We start from the raw sequence: 17,886 nt of genomic DNA, 5'->3' as shown, positions 1-17,886 counted from the left end.
TATAACTGATCCTTTTGATGGTGAAACATCAATCAGTGAGGTATGGAAAAAAGTGAGTGTAAATATTCTTTCTCTCCTGTGTTTATGACTTAATGGAGCAGTAGGCTTTGTAATAGTGACACCTAGTGTTTAAAATTGGTACTGCAGTCCAAATTCACAACATTGTAGAGAGCTGTCTCCCCCCGCCCCCTCCTCCTCAGAGTTGATTCTCACACAGGTTGCCATGTGGTGGACACTGAAGCTTCAGTGTTTAGCCAGCTCTGCATCAGTCTGTAAACCTTTCTGTGTTCTAACCTCTAAATTAAATGAAAAGTCAAGAAACAGTTTGAGATGCAGAGTAAATTTATTCTACTGAACAAACAACATTTAGGGAGACACCGTTACATAGTACACAGGTGCCTCAGAAATGGATCCTCTCTTAGAGAGCTTCACTCTTCATCAAGTCCTTTCTGAAAAACACAAATATGAGTCAGTCAAAATTAGATAATCGCACTAGGTTTTTAGATCATCTATGTTTATTCTGTTGAACTAAGCTGACCTTTGACCCCACATCACGGCTCTTGGCACGTAGCTTGTTGACCTGAGACTCGGCGATGTCGGCTCTCTCTTCAGCTTCATCAAGCTCGTGTTGGAGTTTACGGAACTTGGTCAGATTATTGTTGGCCTGTTCCTCCTGTAACACAGACACACCTCACATGTTACCTACTTTGGGCCAGATTTACTAAAGGTTTGCGTGTCTTAAAACCTGTGCAAACTTGATACCACCAGCAAAAAATGTGCTATCTGATTGGGGTACCTCACCACTGTTTGTACCCCCGTCTTCGATACCTCTTTCCAGGGCATTTATGTCTGATCAGACACAGCACTGGCCAGCTGTCTGGTGCACAACAACGGCAAGTGTAGAGCGCCCGCTCGCACCTCCTGCGCAATGTATGACACTTCATTCTTAAGATTAAGGGAAGAAAAGAGAGGCCCTGTCTAATGCCGAGGTTTTCTTATAACCAAAATTTTCTTTGTAATATTCAGATTTATCTCCTATAACTCGAAAGTATTGCGCGTTTATTTGCCTCTCCCACTAATACCTATTTTGCGCTTGCAGTCATCCTGCTTTCTGTCCAAACTCTCCGTGATGTAAACCAGTAAAACACGCAAAAACCTAACTTAAATAGTACCGCCTCCACAAAGTTTGCACCTGTTGTCATTCACGCACATTTTCTTAGTAGATCACCCGCAAAACGCCCACCAACCAAACATGCAAACTTTTGGAGTGAACACGCAATTTAGTAGTCTTTACTTGGGACCTTAAATCCATAAAATCTGGCCCATAATCTACTGAGAAACAAAATCTTAGAATTTGTATGTATACTTACAGAATCCTCGGCTGCCTTTTTGTAGGATTTGACCTTCAGCTGCAGCTTGTCCACCAAATCTTGAAGTCGAGCAAGATTTTTACGGTCTTCTTCTGTCTACATCAGGAAACATAAAATAAATAGTTGTGATTATATTCTTATTCTGAACATAATTTTATTGGCATAAATATATTTCAGTCATCATATGTTATTACCTGATAGGTAAGCTCCTTGATACGTCTTTCATATTTTCTCACTCCCTTTACAGCATCACTGGCCTTTTTTTGTTCACTTTCAACCTCATTCTCGAGTTCCTTGACCTGAGGGATGTAGGAAGCACATGCAGCAAAAGTCAGCCAACTTCAACCACCTATTGGTTTTCTTAATTAGCAAAAGAAAAGGTACACTCACCCTGGTCTCGAGCTTCTGCAGCTGCTTCTTTCCTCCCTTCAAGGCGATCTGCTCAGCTTCATCCAGACGGTGCTGCAGGTCTTTGATGGTCTGCTCCATGTTCTTCTTCATACGCTCCAGGTGGGCACTGGTATCCTGTTCTTTCTTCAGCTCCTCCGCCATCATGGCAGCATCAGTAATGGCCTTCTTGGCCTTTTCCTCAGCATTCCTGCACTCCTGCACTGCATCCTCCACTTCAGTTTGAAGCTGGGATGTGTCCGCCTCCAGCTTCTTCTTTTGGTTTATCAGGCTGGTGTTCTGGTTGTTCATAAATAGGCAAAATTTGCATTGTGAAAATGGTACATGTATACTGATACTCTAGAATTAATTGACATATACTGTATTCTCACCTGTGAGTGCAGTAGCTGCACCCTCTCACTAACATCCAGCAGCTCTTGCTCAGCAAGTTTGCGTCCTCTCTCAGTTTGCTCCAGAGCAGACCTCAGTTCTTCCACTTCAGCCTGCAGCAGGTTGTTGCGCCTCTCAACGATGGCAATGTTCTCTTTAAGGTCATCGTTTGATCGCATAGACTCGTCAAGCTGGAGCTGAGCATCCTGGATAAGTGTTCGTTGTTTTGTTAATCTAGTTACTTCAGGTCATATACAGTTTTTAATTTTTCTTTATGAATATAGTACTTACCTTCAGATGTGCATGAACAGCCTTCAGTTGTTTCTGGGCCTCAGCCGCCTGTCTGTTGGCCTGGCTGAGCTGGATCTCCATCTCATTGAGGTCTCCCTCCATCTTCTTCTTCAAACGGAGGGCCTCGTTCCTGCTGCGACTCTCAGCATCCAGTGAGCTCTGAAGAGTATCCACAATGCGCTGTTGGTTTCTCTTTGTCTGCTCCACCTCTTCATCTTTCTCAACCAGCTTGCGCTCGATATCCGCCTTGATCTGGTTGAACTCAAGCTGAGCTCTGAGAATCTTTCCTTCCTCATGTTCCAATGAGGCCTATCAAGAAAGAAGATTAAAACAGAGAGAGGGACTAGATATAAATAATACTGAAGTATGTTGGAGTCTCTAAAGTCCACCTTGAGAACATTGAGCATACCTCAGCTTCCTCGAGCGCTGTTTGTATCTCAGACTTCTCTTGTTCCAGTTGTTTTCGAATCTTCTCAAGCTCGTGAATATTCTTTCCTCCCTCACCGATTTGTTCAGTGAGGTCGGATATTTCCTCTGAGAAAAAAAAATCTAACATTAGCTAAGGTTTAAACTATTTTGTAAAACAAGCTTGAACTGTGTTGACCCTTACCCTGCAGATTCTTATTCTCTCTCTTCATGGTCTCAAGCTGTTCCAGAGATTCTTCAAAGGAGTTCTTCAGTTTGAAGAGCTCAGTGCTCAGAGACCTGGCCTCCTTCTGAGAGCTCTCCAGCTCTGTTTGTGACTCCTCATATTTCTGCTTCCATTCTGCCAAGACCTGAAATATGTATATTTAAGGTTCATTGAAGGGTGAATGGACTTGAGCTTGTGTAGCGCTTTGCTAACATTCTTAAACAGCAGGTCACACTTTCACACATTCAGATCCATTCACACACTGATGGCAGAGGCTGCTAGTGTCCATCAGTATTAAATAATCAATCCATGCACATTGACACACCACCACAAAAGCAGTGGGAGCAACTTGGGTCTTGTCCAGGGACACATTAGAGAGGTAGCTGCAGGATCTGGGGAATGACCCCTGACCTTCTGGTTGAGAGACAACCAACTGTACCACTGAGACACAGTCACCCCATTCAAATTATACTTATTGAGTTTAACTTGCTTATCTATTCAAAATACAACCTTGTCAAAGTTTCTTTGCTTCTTGTCCAGAGCAGCAGCATTAGCATTCGACCTCTCCACATCCACCATGAGATCTTCAATCTCATTCTGCAGTCTGTGTTTGGTCTTCTCCAGAGAGGAACATTTAGCATTCACTGCTTCCACAGCCTCCTCGGCGTCCTGAAGACGCGCTGCCAGCTTCTTCCTTTAAAAATAATTAATTCAAACAACTTATTGATCCTTGCAGTTGAGCTGGTTTGATACATTTTAATAAATTCGACAACAATGACTGGCTGCTCAGTCATGTAACAGACAAACTTTTTGTTCGTCTTACATTTTAGTCAGACCATAACACAAACAAAAAGCTGATCTGCTAGACGGAGATAAACATCTCCTGAGGAATAACATAACACATTTTTATATCTCAAAGAGACTTACTTTGCCTCCTCCAGTTCCTCGGTTCTCTGGATGGCATCAGTTTCGTACTTAGTTCTCCACTGAGCCACCTCAGAGTTGGCCTTGGACATGCCACGCTGGAGTTCAGTCTTGGCCTCCTGCTCTTCTTCATACTGCTCTCTGAGCAGGTCACAGTCATGACGAGCAGACTGCACTGCATGGGCCAGGGCATTCTTGGCCTGAAATGTAAAAAAACATCTTAATGCTTCTCATGGTCCAACGTTTCAATTGAATAAATTGGGGTACCATTTGTTTGCTACCTTCACTTCCTCCTCCAGTTGTCTTTTAAGGTCTTCAATTTGTTGAGTATAGGACTGTTTTCCTCTGGTGAGTTGAGACACCAGGGAGTCCTTTTCCTCAATCTGCCTTGTAAGTTCACCTAAGTGTTGTAAATGAATAATATGAGCACTTTTTGATATCCCTGAACAATGTAATTAAATCATGAGGCATACCATTCTCAGTTTGAAGCTTTGCTTTCTGCATGGTGAAGTCGTTGATGACACGCTGCCCCTCCTCGGCCTTCGTTTTATATTCATTCATCTGATCTTCCAGAGACCTGCACATTTTTTCCAAATGAGTCTGAAATAAAAAGGCACATGAACAACTTAGTACTAATTAAACAATGAATATAAAAACATACAACACTTATAGCTAGATGACCTTAGACTTGACAATATGTTCCATATTGGAGACCACATCATCCAGCTCCAGCCTGAGCTCACTCTTCTCCTTCTCCAGTTTTTGTTTGACTCTCTGCAGGTTGTCAATCTGCTCTCCAAGGTCAGCGACACTGTCGGCCTGTTTCTTCCTGAGAGTGGCAGCTGTGGCTTCGTGCTGCAGAGTGGCCTCTTCAAGGTCTCTGCGGAGCTTCAGGAACTCTGCCTCCCTCTTTTTGTTCATCTCAATCTGGGCAGATGTTGCTCCACCAGCCTCCTCCAGCCTCTCACTGATCTCCTCCAGCTCTCTGGCCAAGTCTGCTCTTTGCTTCTCCACCTTAGCTCGGGCAGCTCGCTCTGCCTCCAGCTCTTCCTCCAGCTCCTCAATGCGAGCCTAGAGCAATGTCAAGTATATTCTAATATTACATGGCTATGAAATGTGGCAATTCCGAAATGTCACAAGCTGAATAAGCACATTAACTTTCTTCTAATTATATAACATTACCTGCAACTCCTTGAGCTTTTTCTGGAGCTGGGCAGTCATCATTTGTTCATCTTCTATTTTGCCATTAAGCTGGCTGACTTCAAAATCTTTCCTGTGGATTTTAAACAAGAGTAATGTACCGATGACACAAACTTTCAAATCCAGTCATTTTTTTAAGTGCAGTGTTCAAATTACTTTTTCAGCCTCTCCTCGAGTTGCTGCTTGTCATTCTCCAGGTCCATGATACTTTCTTGAGTTAACTTCAGGTCTCCCTCAAGCTTGCGCTTTGCCCTCTCAAGGTCCATCCGTATTTTCTTCTCTTGCTCAAGGGAGCCCTCAAGCTGTGATGAATCGTCATAACAGTTTTCTAGTTAAATTTATAAAATAATGTTTTTTTACAAGTTTTTCTTAAAACACCAACTCTCTATGTTCTTACATCATCTACTTGCTGCTCCAGCTTAGCCTTGGCCTTGGTCAGGGTGTTGACTTTGTCTTCTTCACTCTGCAGGTCATCCAGTGTTTGCTGATGAGCTTCCTGTAATGCTTTCTTTTCTTTGGTCAGCTTAGCAATGATTTCATCCAGAGCTGCCATCTCCTCGACTAGGTTCTTCACCTGTTGTATGAACAGTTTTAATGTTTAGTAAGACACTCACCAAAACAGAACAAGAAAATACCTTTTCTAATACAGATGGTAAGAATTTGGATCAAGAACATGGTTTGTGAATAATTTTAAAGTTTTTAATAACTTTGTTTTTGTGTTGCATCGCATTGTCAGTTTCATGTTTTTAGTACCTTGTTCTCAGTGGCGTGCTTCTCTTTCTCCACTTTGGCCAGAGTTAACTCCAAGTCATCAATGTCCTTCTTTAACTCTGAACACTCATCCTCCAGCTTCCTCTTCTTAGCTGTAAGTTCAGCATTCATCTCCTCCTCATCCTCCAGCCTCTCTGTCAGCTCTTTGATTTTGGCCTCCAGCTGTATCTTGCTTTTGATCAGCCCCTCACATCTTTCTTCAGCATCACCAAGATTATCTTGCTCCTATTGAAGGTTGAGGCAAACCTTTACACAACAGTTTGATTCTTATGTCATGTGAAATGCTGACTGATTATAAACATACAGCCTGAACTTGGAGCTGCAGGTCATTCTTCTCTTGGAGAAGAGAGACCATTTTCTCCTCTAGTTCCTTCCTGCGGGCTTCAGATTTAGCAAAAGCCTCTTTCAGCTTCAGGAACTCTTCCTTCATGTTGGCCATCTCTTTCTCAGTCTCTGCTGACTTCAATAGAGGTTTGATCTTGAAGAACAGCTTCATCCAGGGCCAATTCTTGACCCCCATGAAGGCCCGGATGTTCCACTGGATCACGAGTAGTGCATCCCTGCATGTATTGATACATAAATGGTTTCAGTGTTGAGGAACTTTAAGACTATTTATTTACTCTTCACCAGTTTTGTACAATCAGTTAATTTGTGCATATAAAGTACTGGCTAGTCGATGCGACTTAATACACAATAAGAATGCAGACTGTCTAACTCTTTGAAAAAAATTAACTCAAAATCTTTGACCGCTGCTGGAAGCATTATTTGTTCAATTATATATTTGTATCTTGAGGTAAAGCTAGTTTCCCTTACTTAATGAGTTCCAGAGGACAGTAGCTTGTCAATGAAATATCCATCTAAAAAGGCTCAATTTCCATTTTGATTTTAGTGCACTGGTTCCTCCATCCCGCTGCTCTTCTGTATGCCCAATTCACTGAAATTAGTTGGATACTTATAATTTTGCCATTTTTGTGTATTTACCTGCGTTCCACAATCTTCTGGAATTCAATTCTTGCCAGAACTCCTCGAGACCTTGCCTGGAGCCTTGTGATGATTAGAGCTAAACGGTCATCTCGCATCTCCTCCAGCAGACCAAGGAGCCCAGCCTTGAAGAACACCTTTTTACAAACAGATGACATTAGCAGTTGCAAACACAATTTTGCTCATTGGAGGGTTGGGCGTACATTAAGTAGTATGTCTTATGACTACCCGATGACGGCTAAATCTTTTTTCATTATTAATATATGCAGTCATACCCTATTTTAAGTATACTGTTTTTCAAGTTATTCTTCAGTAATTACCTTGGTGTGCCCCAGCTTGTACTGGTTATGGTCTATGTCCAAGGATCCCAAAAGCTTCTCTGAAGCTTTTTTGTTATCGATGAATTGTCCCTCAGGAATAGAACTTGGGTTCAAAATACGGTATCTTTTTAATGAAGAAGCAATATGTTATTTCCTGCCTTATACAATACCAGAATACAAAAAATACTGAATACCATACTATCACAATATGGTATATGTCTTGTTCTTAGTGGTGACTAATCAATGGCAAAAGTTATCTGAAAACCATAACTAATGCTCACATGGCAAAAGGGCTCAATTGTGCTTTGTTCTTTGTAGCCTCCAGAGCTCAACTCAATTTGGACTCATATTCAAGTTTTTGAAGCAACACATTTGACAAAACTCTTTTTTATATTAAAAATGTTTAAATTGTATAAAATGGTGTCCGTCCATCTAGCGGGATGCCAGTGTCTTCGAAAATCAATGAGAAGTAAACTTGTCATGTCCTTAAAGAAACTGGCTGTTTTTACATTTAATTTGTCACCCATTTGTTTATCTGACAGAAACCTCTGTTTGAAATCTGCATAGAGGATCCTGTTTGGGAAGCCCTTCCTGCAGATCCTGATGCCCTCCAGCACACCATTACAGCGCAGCTGGTGCATCACCAGAGGGTTCTCCATGGCCCCAGGAGTCTTGGTCTCATTGGGGATGATGCAGCGCACAAAGTGAGGGTGAGTGGACCGCAGGTTGGTCATCAGCTTGTTCAGGTTCTCCTGTTGAATGCACCACAGAGGACAACATTGATTGCCAATTATTATTTCCAATGTGGTTCCTTTCTAATTGTAAAAAAAAAACAAAAAAAACACAAGAACATACAGTCAAGGAGTCTAAGACGACATTGTCTTACATCTGAGAAGAACCTCTCAATTAGTTAACAAAAACTGTGAATTGTGTTGAACTTACCCTGTGTAAGGCTGATACAGTTTGGAAGGACGAACCTTTCTTCTTGCTACCACCTTTAGCCTTCCCCCCCGACTCTTGAACTAACAGAGAGTATTTTTAAAGAAAAAGTAAAAAATAATATTGTTGGGGTCTTATCTAGTCAAACTTATACATTATACATTATATTATTAATAATTATATTTAATTATTTATTAATGTAAATAACAGTATCATTAAACTATGTTTAATCAGGGTGGTGCCCCCCGACAAGTGGTGCCCCGTGTGAGGCCTTCAATAAAACCAGCTTTATTGCACTGTAAATGCACAGTAATCCAACGTTTTGATTCTAAAGAGATTTGTCTTGAGAACTTTTTTCTTTTCTTTTGGGATTCAGTTTGTTGCTTGTTGTTTATTCAACGCAGACATCAAGCTGTGACTTAGTTTGTGTTGTATGTTGTTGAACATAATGACGCAGCCAAGGCGACTTTCTCAATGAATTAGTTTGTTGATTTTTATCCTGTTTTATCCTGAAGAAATTCTTCTAAAGAATTGTATTTGTTTTGAACATTGACTTCTCATTTCAAATAAAGCAGCCATCAAGTTGTGTTTTAGTTGTGTTGTTGTGTTTTGGTGAGTTGAGTAGTTTTAATTCTTTTTGTGTGCTCTTTGTTGTTTGAGACAACTATTTAGCCATTTTTCCAGTTGAGAGTGTAACCTCATAATTGTTGCTTAGCCAGCTGTCTGAGAGGTGTGAGTTCCTCCCTTCCTTTGAGGACTTGAGGTGTGAATCCCCTTTCCTAGCTTCTAGGATAGACTGCAGTGATCAGTTGGGAATCTTAGATAAGATTTGCTCTTATGTTGATCTAGCTTTGTTTAGCTTAGCAGCTTTGTTAACAGTAATCCACTGTGGTTCCGTTTTATCACGTAAAATGTGTACCAAGACCCCATTGGCTTGTGTTTGGTTTCTGATAACGTGATGCATTACCCCGCGAAATCCCCTCGGGAAGCACATCTGAACGTAAGATGTCGATGGGAAACCAGGGGGGTGATTTAGACTAAAAGTGACGCGCATGCCACATAGCAGTGGCTGCTTGTTCATGTTGCGCGATTGAATGAGCTGCTTTGTGATTTCATTTGTCCGAATTGTGCCGAGTCAGGGATGAAAATAAATATAGATCCACAGAATCATGGGTTCTGTAGCAGTTTATTGCTCGAGTGCTGTGTGTGTGTGTGTGTGTGTGTGTGTGTGTGTGTGTGTGTGTGTGTGTGTGTGTGTGTGTGTGTGTGTGTGTGTGTGTGTGTGTGTGTGTGTGTGTGTGTGTCTGTGTGTGTGTGTGTGTGTGTGTGTGTGTGTGTGTGTGTGTGTGTGAGAGAGAGAGAGAACCGCAGGAGCATGAAAACATACACGACTTCAAGATGAGTCCAGGAACGATGTTGCGGTGTTGAACTCCTATAAATAACAGAATATATGTATATATATATATTTATATATATATATACCTATATCTATCATCTGCTTACTGCTGATGCTGTGCTGGACTCTTGCTGGAAATAACGGAATATCGAGTGGAACTTTTCAAAATGGGAGGGTTGTGTTTATGTCTGTGCGGGTGTGCGGATAAATTAAGCAGATTAAAGTTGTTTGTTGAAAAAACTAAATTAATTTAGAGGGGAAAACACATTTGATATAAATACACAACTAATACTAAAATATACCCTAAAATAAGAGTAAAAAAAAAAACGTTATGTCTGTAAATAGCCATTTCCAATAAGAATTTATAGAACTTTACAATACAAATCTTTAATGTCTGTTTTCTCAAAATGAGTTTTTTTCTCATACTCTGAGACAGAAATCTCCACTTCAGTAGCACTTGCATAAACCAAACTTTCCAGTTTTATTCCTGTTTTAATATCTGTATTCTGAAGGTATTTACAGAGGGGTTTGTTGATATATCATTCATAGCCTGATTTATATAACAGTTTGTTCATAAAAACATGGCGAAAATCGATTTTTTTTTTTTTTTTTAAGTCTGTTGATAGTATTTTCTGATTTATGGAGTGATAAAAAGAGATATCCAAAATCCCCTTGGTAAATACCTGTGTCTTTAATATGTCAACAAAATGAAAAAATATTCTTGAACCTGGGTTTATCCAATTTTCAGATTTCTCAGCTGGAAATGTATGCAAATTAGTGCATATTTAATTAGATAATGCATTATTTTCATATTTAAACATAACAGTTCAGAAAACTTGTAATATTAAAAATATTTGCCTTGATATAAGTAATAAACTGGAGAAGTTCCATGTTGATATCTGTGAGTTAATTTTTTTACCCTATTCACCTGTAGTGTCTCGCCTTAATTAAAGGCCAATCTTAAAGATTTATCTTTTCAGATAAACATTTTATTTTCTACCCCACTGACAAAAACAAAATATACATAATGTTGAATAAATAATAAAGGATTATATGTTAAAGTAATCAGCTGTTTTATGAAGGGAAATGTTTAAAGGCTTTATATGCGATTTTTTGATCCAGCAGATGTCGCCCTTGATCACCAGCATGAAACCAAAACAACACGCGCTGCATTGTTGTGCTAGCATGCTAATGCTAGCGATCTTTATTATGCTCGTATCTTCACACTGCATGTAAAAATAAAAAGTGTAAAGAGTATTTTAGTGTTTTTAGTTTTATTATTCTAAGGCTGGTTAGTCTCAAAGACAGCCTCAAAGGCTGACTTAGCTGCAACTAAACCTGAGATGAAAGATAATCTATTTATTGTTTTAAAATGAGCCTTTATGAGCTTAAATATTAGATGTTTTAGTCACTGTTTGTTTACCTATTAGCTACTGAAGCTTCTAACTGAGTCTGTTTGGTTCGAAGTATTTATTTTCACACATCTGAGATGTGTTAATTTGCAGCAGCTTATAACACCCAACTTCCTCATACGTCTTCTTCAAAATAAAAGCACATCACAGAGATGGCAATTAGGGACTTTTATTGTGAAAAACTTTCTGGAATTAAATGTGTTTATCGCTCAGAGCTTTCGCGGAGCTGCAGCGGCGATTGTAGTCGCGAACGCTGCAGTGAGAAAAAGGCAAAGCATCCTCAGCCATTTCTTTGCCCAAGAGTAAGAACCACTGCCAACTTATTTTAATCATCTTGGACTCACAGACAATAAGACATCAGTTTATAAACAACTTCAGCAGGTAGACCCGCTCTAGTGGAGGTGCTTATCTGTGCTGCACTATACTGAAGTGGCCCCGAGCCAAGACAAGGGTCTCTGTCTCTCTGTCTGTCGTCGCTCTGGTGCGATGAGGGAAAATCATTCATAGCAGGCCTATTTTTTTACTCAGTAACGGATGTGATTTAAAATGTAGCTAATTAAAATACTTAACAGAAAACCTACTTAAGTAAAAGTAAAAGTACAGATTTTAAAAACGACTTAAAAAGTAGTAAGTACAGCAAATAACTACTCAATTACAGTAACGCGAGTAAATGTAATTCGTTACTTTACACCTCTACACCTGATACTCTTCTCTTTCTCTCCTCCTTTTGTTTGTTTGTTTCATTTGTTTTGTTAAAGAATGCACCTTGAGTAGCAAAGCTTTGCTAATGCCTGTTTATGTTTTATGCCTAGCCTTAGACATAGTTAGACATTCTGCCCAGACTGACAAGGCGTCACATTCTGTTTATTATCTGTTGTAAGCTGCTGCATTTGTTTTATTGTGATGAATCGCCGTGTTCACCTATGTGTGTAGTAAACTTTGTTTAAATACATTCTGTTATAATTTAAGAGAGCAGTTGTTTGTGATTACTGGTGTATTTACATTTTGATATAAGCTGGGTGTGAGGGCTTTGTGTACGGATTTCACGCCTTCAATTTATTAAATACAGTTATTAATTATTAATAATATTAGTAATTAAGTAACTCATTTGAGACTGATTTCAGTGATATTTTGGTTATTTGTCCCTGGTTTCAGGATGGTGCCCCCGAGTCAATTAAATGTAGTTTAATAACATTGTTATTTATAGTAATAAATAATTAAATATAATTATTAATAATATAACCAAATTTGACTAGATAAAACCCCAACAATATACAGTATAACATGAAGGAGCGCTTCCTGGACTCAAAAAAGTGTAGGTTTGAGGTGCTTTGTGGAATGGTTAAATTGTAAAATGGTAAAATGGTAATTGTTAAATTTAAAATTTGACACATTGATGGCAGAGGCTGCTATGTAAAGCTTCCATCAGGATTAACTAATCCATTCATACCAATTACTTAATTAAGGGTTAAGGGTTTTGCAGAAGGACACATCGACATGTGGCTGCAGGAGCTGAGGATCAAACCCCCAACCTTCCGGTTGACAGACAAAAGACACCACTGAACCACAGCCAGCAAGCAGTCATAGAAAAAAACAAAACCAGAAAAACGCCCTCTCTTTTGAACAAATAAAATGCCTTTATTTTCACAGCATGGTCATGTGGACCTTTAAAACACAGTTGGACAAGTTTTTACTGGTAGACCAGTTTACATTTCTCAATAGGTCTTGTTGTCTGTTTGACTTCCTTATGAAGGCTTGATACTGAAACGTGTCCAAGTGTGTTTTGAAGGTCTACCTGACCATGCTGTGAAAACTGTAAATGTATCAGGTTGCTGTAGCATGTTTTCCCCTGCCAGTCACCAACAAATGAACACATGAAGGGGGTGAATTTACACTTAATTTCCATTCATAATCAAAATTTCTTTATGCTAAAAGTGTCAGACAAACCTAAATAAGCTCCATCATAATTTGCTGTTGTTAGCAAGTAGCTTTAGAGTTGACTTCTGGTGAAGTCCAACTCATTGTACTGTTATGCATCAATAGGCATTAAAAAAATAACTTGTTGCTTTCATTATGACAGAAGATTAACATCTCCTAGGGAGATTAATTCAATACACCCAGTTCTTTCTTACCTGCTTCACTTCCAGCGTAATTTGCAAAGAGGGTAGCAAGTAGCTTTAGATTTGACTTCTGGTAGAGTCCAACAACAGTCTCATTGAGAGGATCTTTGTTCTTCACCAGCCAGTTGTTGATGTTATAATCAACAGTTCCAGCGTAGTGAACCAGGGCAAAATGGGCCTCGGGTTTTCCTTTGACAATTCTGGGCTTCTGGAAGTTGTTTGTTTTCCCCAGATGGTTGTCGTAGAGCTTAGCTTTAAAGGTTGTGTCTGAGGCTTTGGGGAACATGCACTCCTCTTCAAGGATGGACATGATACCCATGGGCTGTAAAAAAAACAGTACAGTTTAATGTTCTCATTGCACTGTTTAAAAATGGACAATGGTCCTCTATAATGGACTTGAAATCCTGATAGAGAATTGTTCTTAACTCACCTTTTCAATCAGGTCGATACAGGCCTGCAGGTCCATACCAAAATCAATGAAAGTCCATTCAATGCCCTCTTTCTTGTACTCTTCCTGCTCCAGCACAAACATGTGGTGGTTGAAAAACTGTTGCAGTTTTTCATTGGTGAAGTTGATGCACAGCTGCTCGAAGGTGTTGAACTGTAATGAAATGGTCCACAGTAAGGCCACTCTTGGGGATTTCTCCTTGATTTAAAGACAACTTAACACACACTTTATGAATGTTTTGTTTGAAACTCACATCAAAGATTTCAAATCCAGCAATGTCAAGCACACCAATGAAGTACTGGCGAGGCTGCTTGGTTTCCAGAGAATTATTGATTCTTATAACCATCCATAGAAACATCTTCTCATACACTGACTTAGACAGCGCCCCAACAGCATAGTACACCTAACACGGAAATACATTCAAACTGATTAGTAAAACAATCTGGAATTTATTTCTGGAATTGAACATAAAAATCTCTTACCTGAGCGACATTTTGACCCTTGGTGACCCACTCGTTTCCTACTTTGACTCTTGGGTGACAGAGACCTTTTATGAGGTCAGCAGAGTTCAGGCCCATCAGGTATGCAACTTTGTCTGCAACTGTTGAGAAAATGTGGAATTTTCAAGCTCCTCATTACTCTTGTTTTGTATTATTTTAGCAGGATTGGCATCTGGTTGTTTCAAAGACCATCGGTCACCTTCAGTGCCTTCAGCCTCGGCCTGCTCCTCTCGCTGCTTGTTCTTGAACTTCATGTTGCCGTGGTGCATGATGGCTCCAGTCAGCTTGTAAATGCCGTTCTTCTCCTCTTGAGTGAAGCCCAGCACGTCAAAGGCATCCTGAAATTGATATCAATTGTCAGAAATGTACTACTGGCATCATAAAGATAGATTCATTCATTTATGGTTGACTGGAATTTGAAGAGTTAGCTAACGTCAGTGGCCATCAGCTCATCAGCGTCATTGATGGAGGCTACGGTTGTCTCTCCTTGGGAGATGAAGGCGTAGTCATAGGGGTTGTTGGTGATGAGCAACATCTCTATGGAGGAAATGGACCAATATTAGTCCAAATATCTTGCTCTATTAATATGTACTTATAGTTTCATTATTTATGTCTCTTGACAATAACACATGTCAGATGCTCACCCAGAAGCTCAGGCTTTTTCTGAGACAAGATCTGGTAGAAGATGTGATAGTCCCTCTCAGCTTTGAGCTGAAAGGTCACACGAGACTTTTCCAGAAGGTCTGGGAGACAACAGGTTTATTTTTTTTTTCTGATTAGTTTATATAGGATGCCTTCAAATCTGTTTCATAAGCATTTACTTACAAGTTTCAATATCAGCAGAGGCCAGTTTTCCTCGGTTGTCAAAATGAATTCTGATGAATTTACCCTAAGAATAAAGCAAAAGGTTCACTTATGAGAAAGAGTAATGATTCCACCATTATTGATGATCAGGCTGCCTCAATGCAGCTACAGACACTCACAAATCTAGAGGAGTTGTCGTTCCTGATGGTCTTGGCGTTCCCAAAGGCCTCCAGAGCAGGATTAGCCTGGATGATTTGATCCTCCAGGGTTCCCTGATTTTGTTCATTAAAGACACAACTTCAGATTTCCTTAAAATACTGACAAGAAAAAGCCTTTACATAAATTCATTAAGTGGTTTTCCAGTTTTAACAAATGATGACAGCACACACCTTCTTCTCAGCAGCTTGATCTTTCTTCAAACCTGGGGCAGCAGCGATGCTGGCAAAGTACTGAATGACACGCTTGGTGTTGACAGTCTTTCCAGCGCCAGATTCTCCCCTGAGAAAACAGAGACAGGAAGTTGAAGGTAGAGCCTTTGAGATCAAATTTAGAGGTTTAATGGCTGGCTTACTTACGTGATGAGGATTGACTGGTTTTCTCTGTCTGTGAGCGGGAGAGATTTGACACATTTTCAGTGTTAAAGGTGAAATGACCTCATAATTGAATATTTGGACATCATTAATGTGAAAGTAGATTATTGACCTGACAGCATGTACTGATAGGCATTGTCAGAGATGGAGAAGATATGAGGAGGAGCTTCACTCCTCTTCTTTCCTCTGTAGGCAACGACCACATCTTGGTTGTAGACCGGCAGCCACTTGTAGGGGTTGATAGTCACACAGAAGAGCCCCGAGTAGGTCTGCCATGTAAAGAACAAAAAAAAAAAACAGAACTGTGACTACATGATCCACACACACCACACATTCCAATCTGCACATGCACTTTGACACCCTGGACACTTTACACTGTTTACATTATTCTATATTTTCTATATTCAAATATTAATTTTTTAATTTTACATTATATTTCTATATTACTGTATTTATGTGTATTAGTAATTTGAATGTTTATTGCATGGCCTTGCGGAACAGTCTCTACATTTCACTGCACATCTGTATGAGCATGTGACAAACAAAAATCTTCAATCTTCAATCTAAAGAGGGGGATGGAGGACAGTTTCTTCAGACGTTGAGGAGTCTTATTAACAAGAAAATGTTAAGGTTATAAAGCTGTCTCACATAGATCATCCAGGCTGCGTAACGCTCTTTGAGGTTAAACAGCACAGCGGGCTCGTGGAGGAAGGTGAACATCGCCATGTCCTCTATTTTATCAAACTTTGGCGGGTTCTGAGGGTGAACATCACACTCCTTCACGGTGACAGTCTGAGAAAAAAGAATATACATCAATTCATCTGTCACACCAAGCAAAGGTAGACTGCAACAAATATGTACCCCTGCTAAAGCTAGGATGTGTCTACCTTTCCAAACTCAGTGTTAGCGGTAACTTTGTCACCGTCACGACTGACAATGGTGGCTTTGACGTACTCGACCGCAGGGTCAGTAACAAAGCATTCCTTCTTCATGTCGAAGGGTCGGGTCTGGGCCTCTAGGCGCTCCATATCTGACTTTCTCAGATATGAAGCAGCAGCCCCAAACTCTCTCATGACAGCATCACCCATGTTTCAACCTGAAATGATGAACCATTACTACTGAGTGAATTGTTAAAACGTTCACTAAGCATTATGGATAAATACTGATGGATGTGCAAAAGGAATTGTTTCAAGTCGTTATGCAATGTAGCTTAGTGCTCATGATGGATCAATGTTGGATCTTTGTAGATAACATGACAACGAGTAAGGTCTTTGACCTAGTCTTTATGTATCGGGTCTTGAGATAACATTTGTAATAAATTGGCGCCATACAAATAAAGATTGATTGATTGACTAGCTTAGCCATCAGTGTAGCGACCAGATTTAACTGATGCAGAACTCTATGAAACTGACCTACCATTTAAATAAACTATTAAGTTAAGGTTACATTTTCTAGTCATAAAAAAATACTTTTCATAAAGAATAAAAAATAGTTGTTTTTTTTACCAAGGGTGTGTTACAATCCAAAGGAAATCCGGCTCAGTCGGGTTATTTCTATACATGTCAGAACAAAAGCTTTATTCCATTACAAGTACAAACCACCTGCAGAGATACGTTGGAAGAATCAAACTAAAAGTGTTTTTACAGCTACAGCAGTCAAAAAGCAGATGCATAGAGTGCTGCAGGGTGTTGAAAAAGTTTTGATAATTCGTCCTTCTGGTTCTCTTCAGTGCAGGAATCCAACTTAGAAGACACTTAGATGGTTAAGCATAAAAAGCCTTTTATTCATCAGGGCTAAAGATTCATAAAAACATGCCAAAATGTTTCAGCCATATAGGCCTTCATCAGGGCAGATGAGTCAAAAGTATTGTTTTTACAGCTACAACAGCAAAATGTCAATTCAAATGTCATAATTCTATCTCAAAGGACGGGTATAAATGTTTTGCTTACCTTTAACTCCCAACCTTGAACCAAGTGAAGTGATGAGCCCTGCAGCTGACAGCAGCCTTCCCTCCACTAATAAAGGTGATTTATCCGCCAAATATGGGATTAATTTCAGGAGAAAGGTTTCACATTTTTAAAAAAAAGCAGTCTCCTAATTGGGCAGGATGTACGGCTGCTATTTGTTGCTTTCACCTTGTGACAAACAAGGCGAGGACAATGAACAATAAAAAGTAAGGGAGGGGGCAGAGGTGGGGATCAGGGGCAGATATCAAGTATCTCTTGTTTTATTCTCATGACACCTCCTGACAGGTCATTTGTGTTATTTCATACTCACTACTTCTTTGATTCAGCTGCAATAGTTTGATAGTTTCAACTTTCACATGCACGTTGTTATTAATTGTTGTGCTTGTTAATCTCACACATTAGAGTCTCTGTTACTTTGAAAACATTTCATCTGCTGTATTGTGTT

General features: G+C 39.8%; 1 protein-coding gene and 1 long non-coding RNA gene across 4 annotated transcripts in view; one reads left to right on the top strand and one right to left on the bottom strand.

The window, feature by feature from the left end:
• The window catches only part of LOC132978637 (uncharacterized), a 44,332-nt gene that overhangs the window by 24,356 nt on the left and 2,090 nt on the right, over positions 1 to 17,886 (top strand). For 2 of the 3 annotated variants that reach the window (XR_009673962.1, XR_009673961.1), the window contains exon 5: positions 7,808 to 7,975. This is a non-coding gene — a long non-coding RNA (uncharacterized LOC132978637). The remainder of the gene's footprint in view (positions 1 to 7,807; positions 7,976 to 17,886) is intronic. The other variant, XR_009673963.1, reaches the window with a different exon arrangement.
• On the bottom strand, positions 325 to 17,584 carry LOC132978632 (myosin-7-like). The gene is made up of 38 exons (XM_061043881.1): positions 17,424 to 17,584; positions 16,362 to 16,570; positions 16,123 to 16,266; positions 15,587 to 15,743; positions 15,460 to 15,487; positions 15,274 to 15,382; positions 15,064 to 15,156; positions 14,906 to 14,969; positions 14,725 to 14,823; positions 14,514 to 14,617; positions 14,280 to 14,418; positions 14,063 to 14,181; positions 13,834 to 13,983; positions 13,563 to 13,733; positions 13,145 to 13,454; positions 8,208 to 8,287; positions 7,812 to 8,017; positions 7,266 to 7,389; positions 6,946 to 7,082; positions 6,269 to 6,524; positions 5,947 to 6,189; positions 5,591 to 5,767; positions 5,350 to 5,495; positions 5,176 to 5,266; positions 4,675 to 5,064; positions 4,467 to 4,593; positions 4,275 to 4,393; positions 3,997 to 4,193; positions 3,580 to 3,763; positions 3,049 to 3,214; positions 2,848 to 2,972; positions 2,439 to 2,747; positions 2,150 to 2,353; positions 1,761 to 2,057; positions 1,565 to 1,669; positions 1,371 to 1,466; positions 539 to 673; positions 325 to 449 (listed from the first exon to the last, which is right to left on the bottom strand). Exons 2-38 carry the CDS (start codon positions 16,560 to 16,562, stop codon positions 429 to 431), a joined length of 5,823 nt encoding a protein of 1,940 aa, XP_060899864.1. The 5' UTR covers positions 16,563 to 16,570; positions 17,424 to 17,584; the 3' UTR covers positions 325 to 428.

This window comes from Labrus mixtus, chromosome 8 (assembly GCF_963584025.1).
Source record: "Labrus mixtus chromosome 8, fLabMix1.1, whole genome shotgun sequence".
In the NCBI taxonomy this organism is placed as follows: domain Eukaryota; kingdom Metazoa; phylum Chordata; class Actinopteri; order Labriformes; family Labridae; genus Labrus; species Labrus mixtus.
Note: the sequence above shows the minus strand (reverse complement) of the source record. Positions and strands in the feature narration are given on the sequence as shown.

Coding starts and splice junctions, on each gene's coding strand:
- LOC132978632 (XM_061043881.1), bottom strand. CDS start 16,562: ATGGGTGATGCTGTCATGAGAGAGTTTGGGGCTGCTGCTTCATATCTG. Junction 7,390..7,811: donor TATGCAGATTTCAAACAGAG/GTTTCTGTCAGA, acceptor TTCATTAAAAAG/ATACCGTATTTTGAACCCAA. Junction 1,467..1,564: donor TCAAGGAGCTTACCTATCAG/GTAATAACATAT, acceptor TTCCTGATGTAG/ACAGAAGAAGACCGTAAAAA.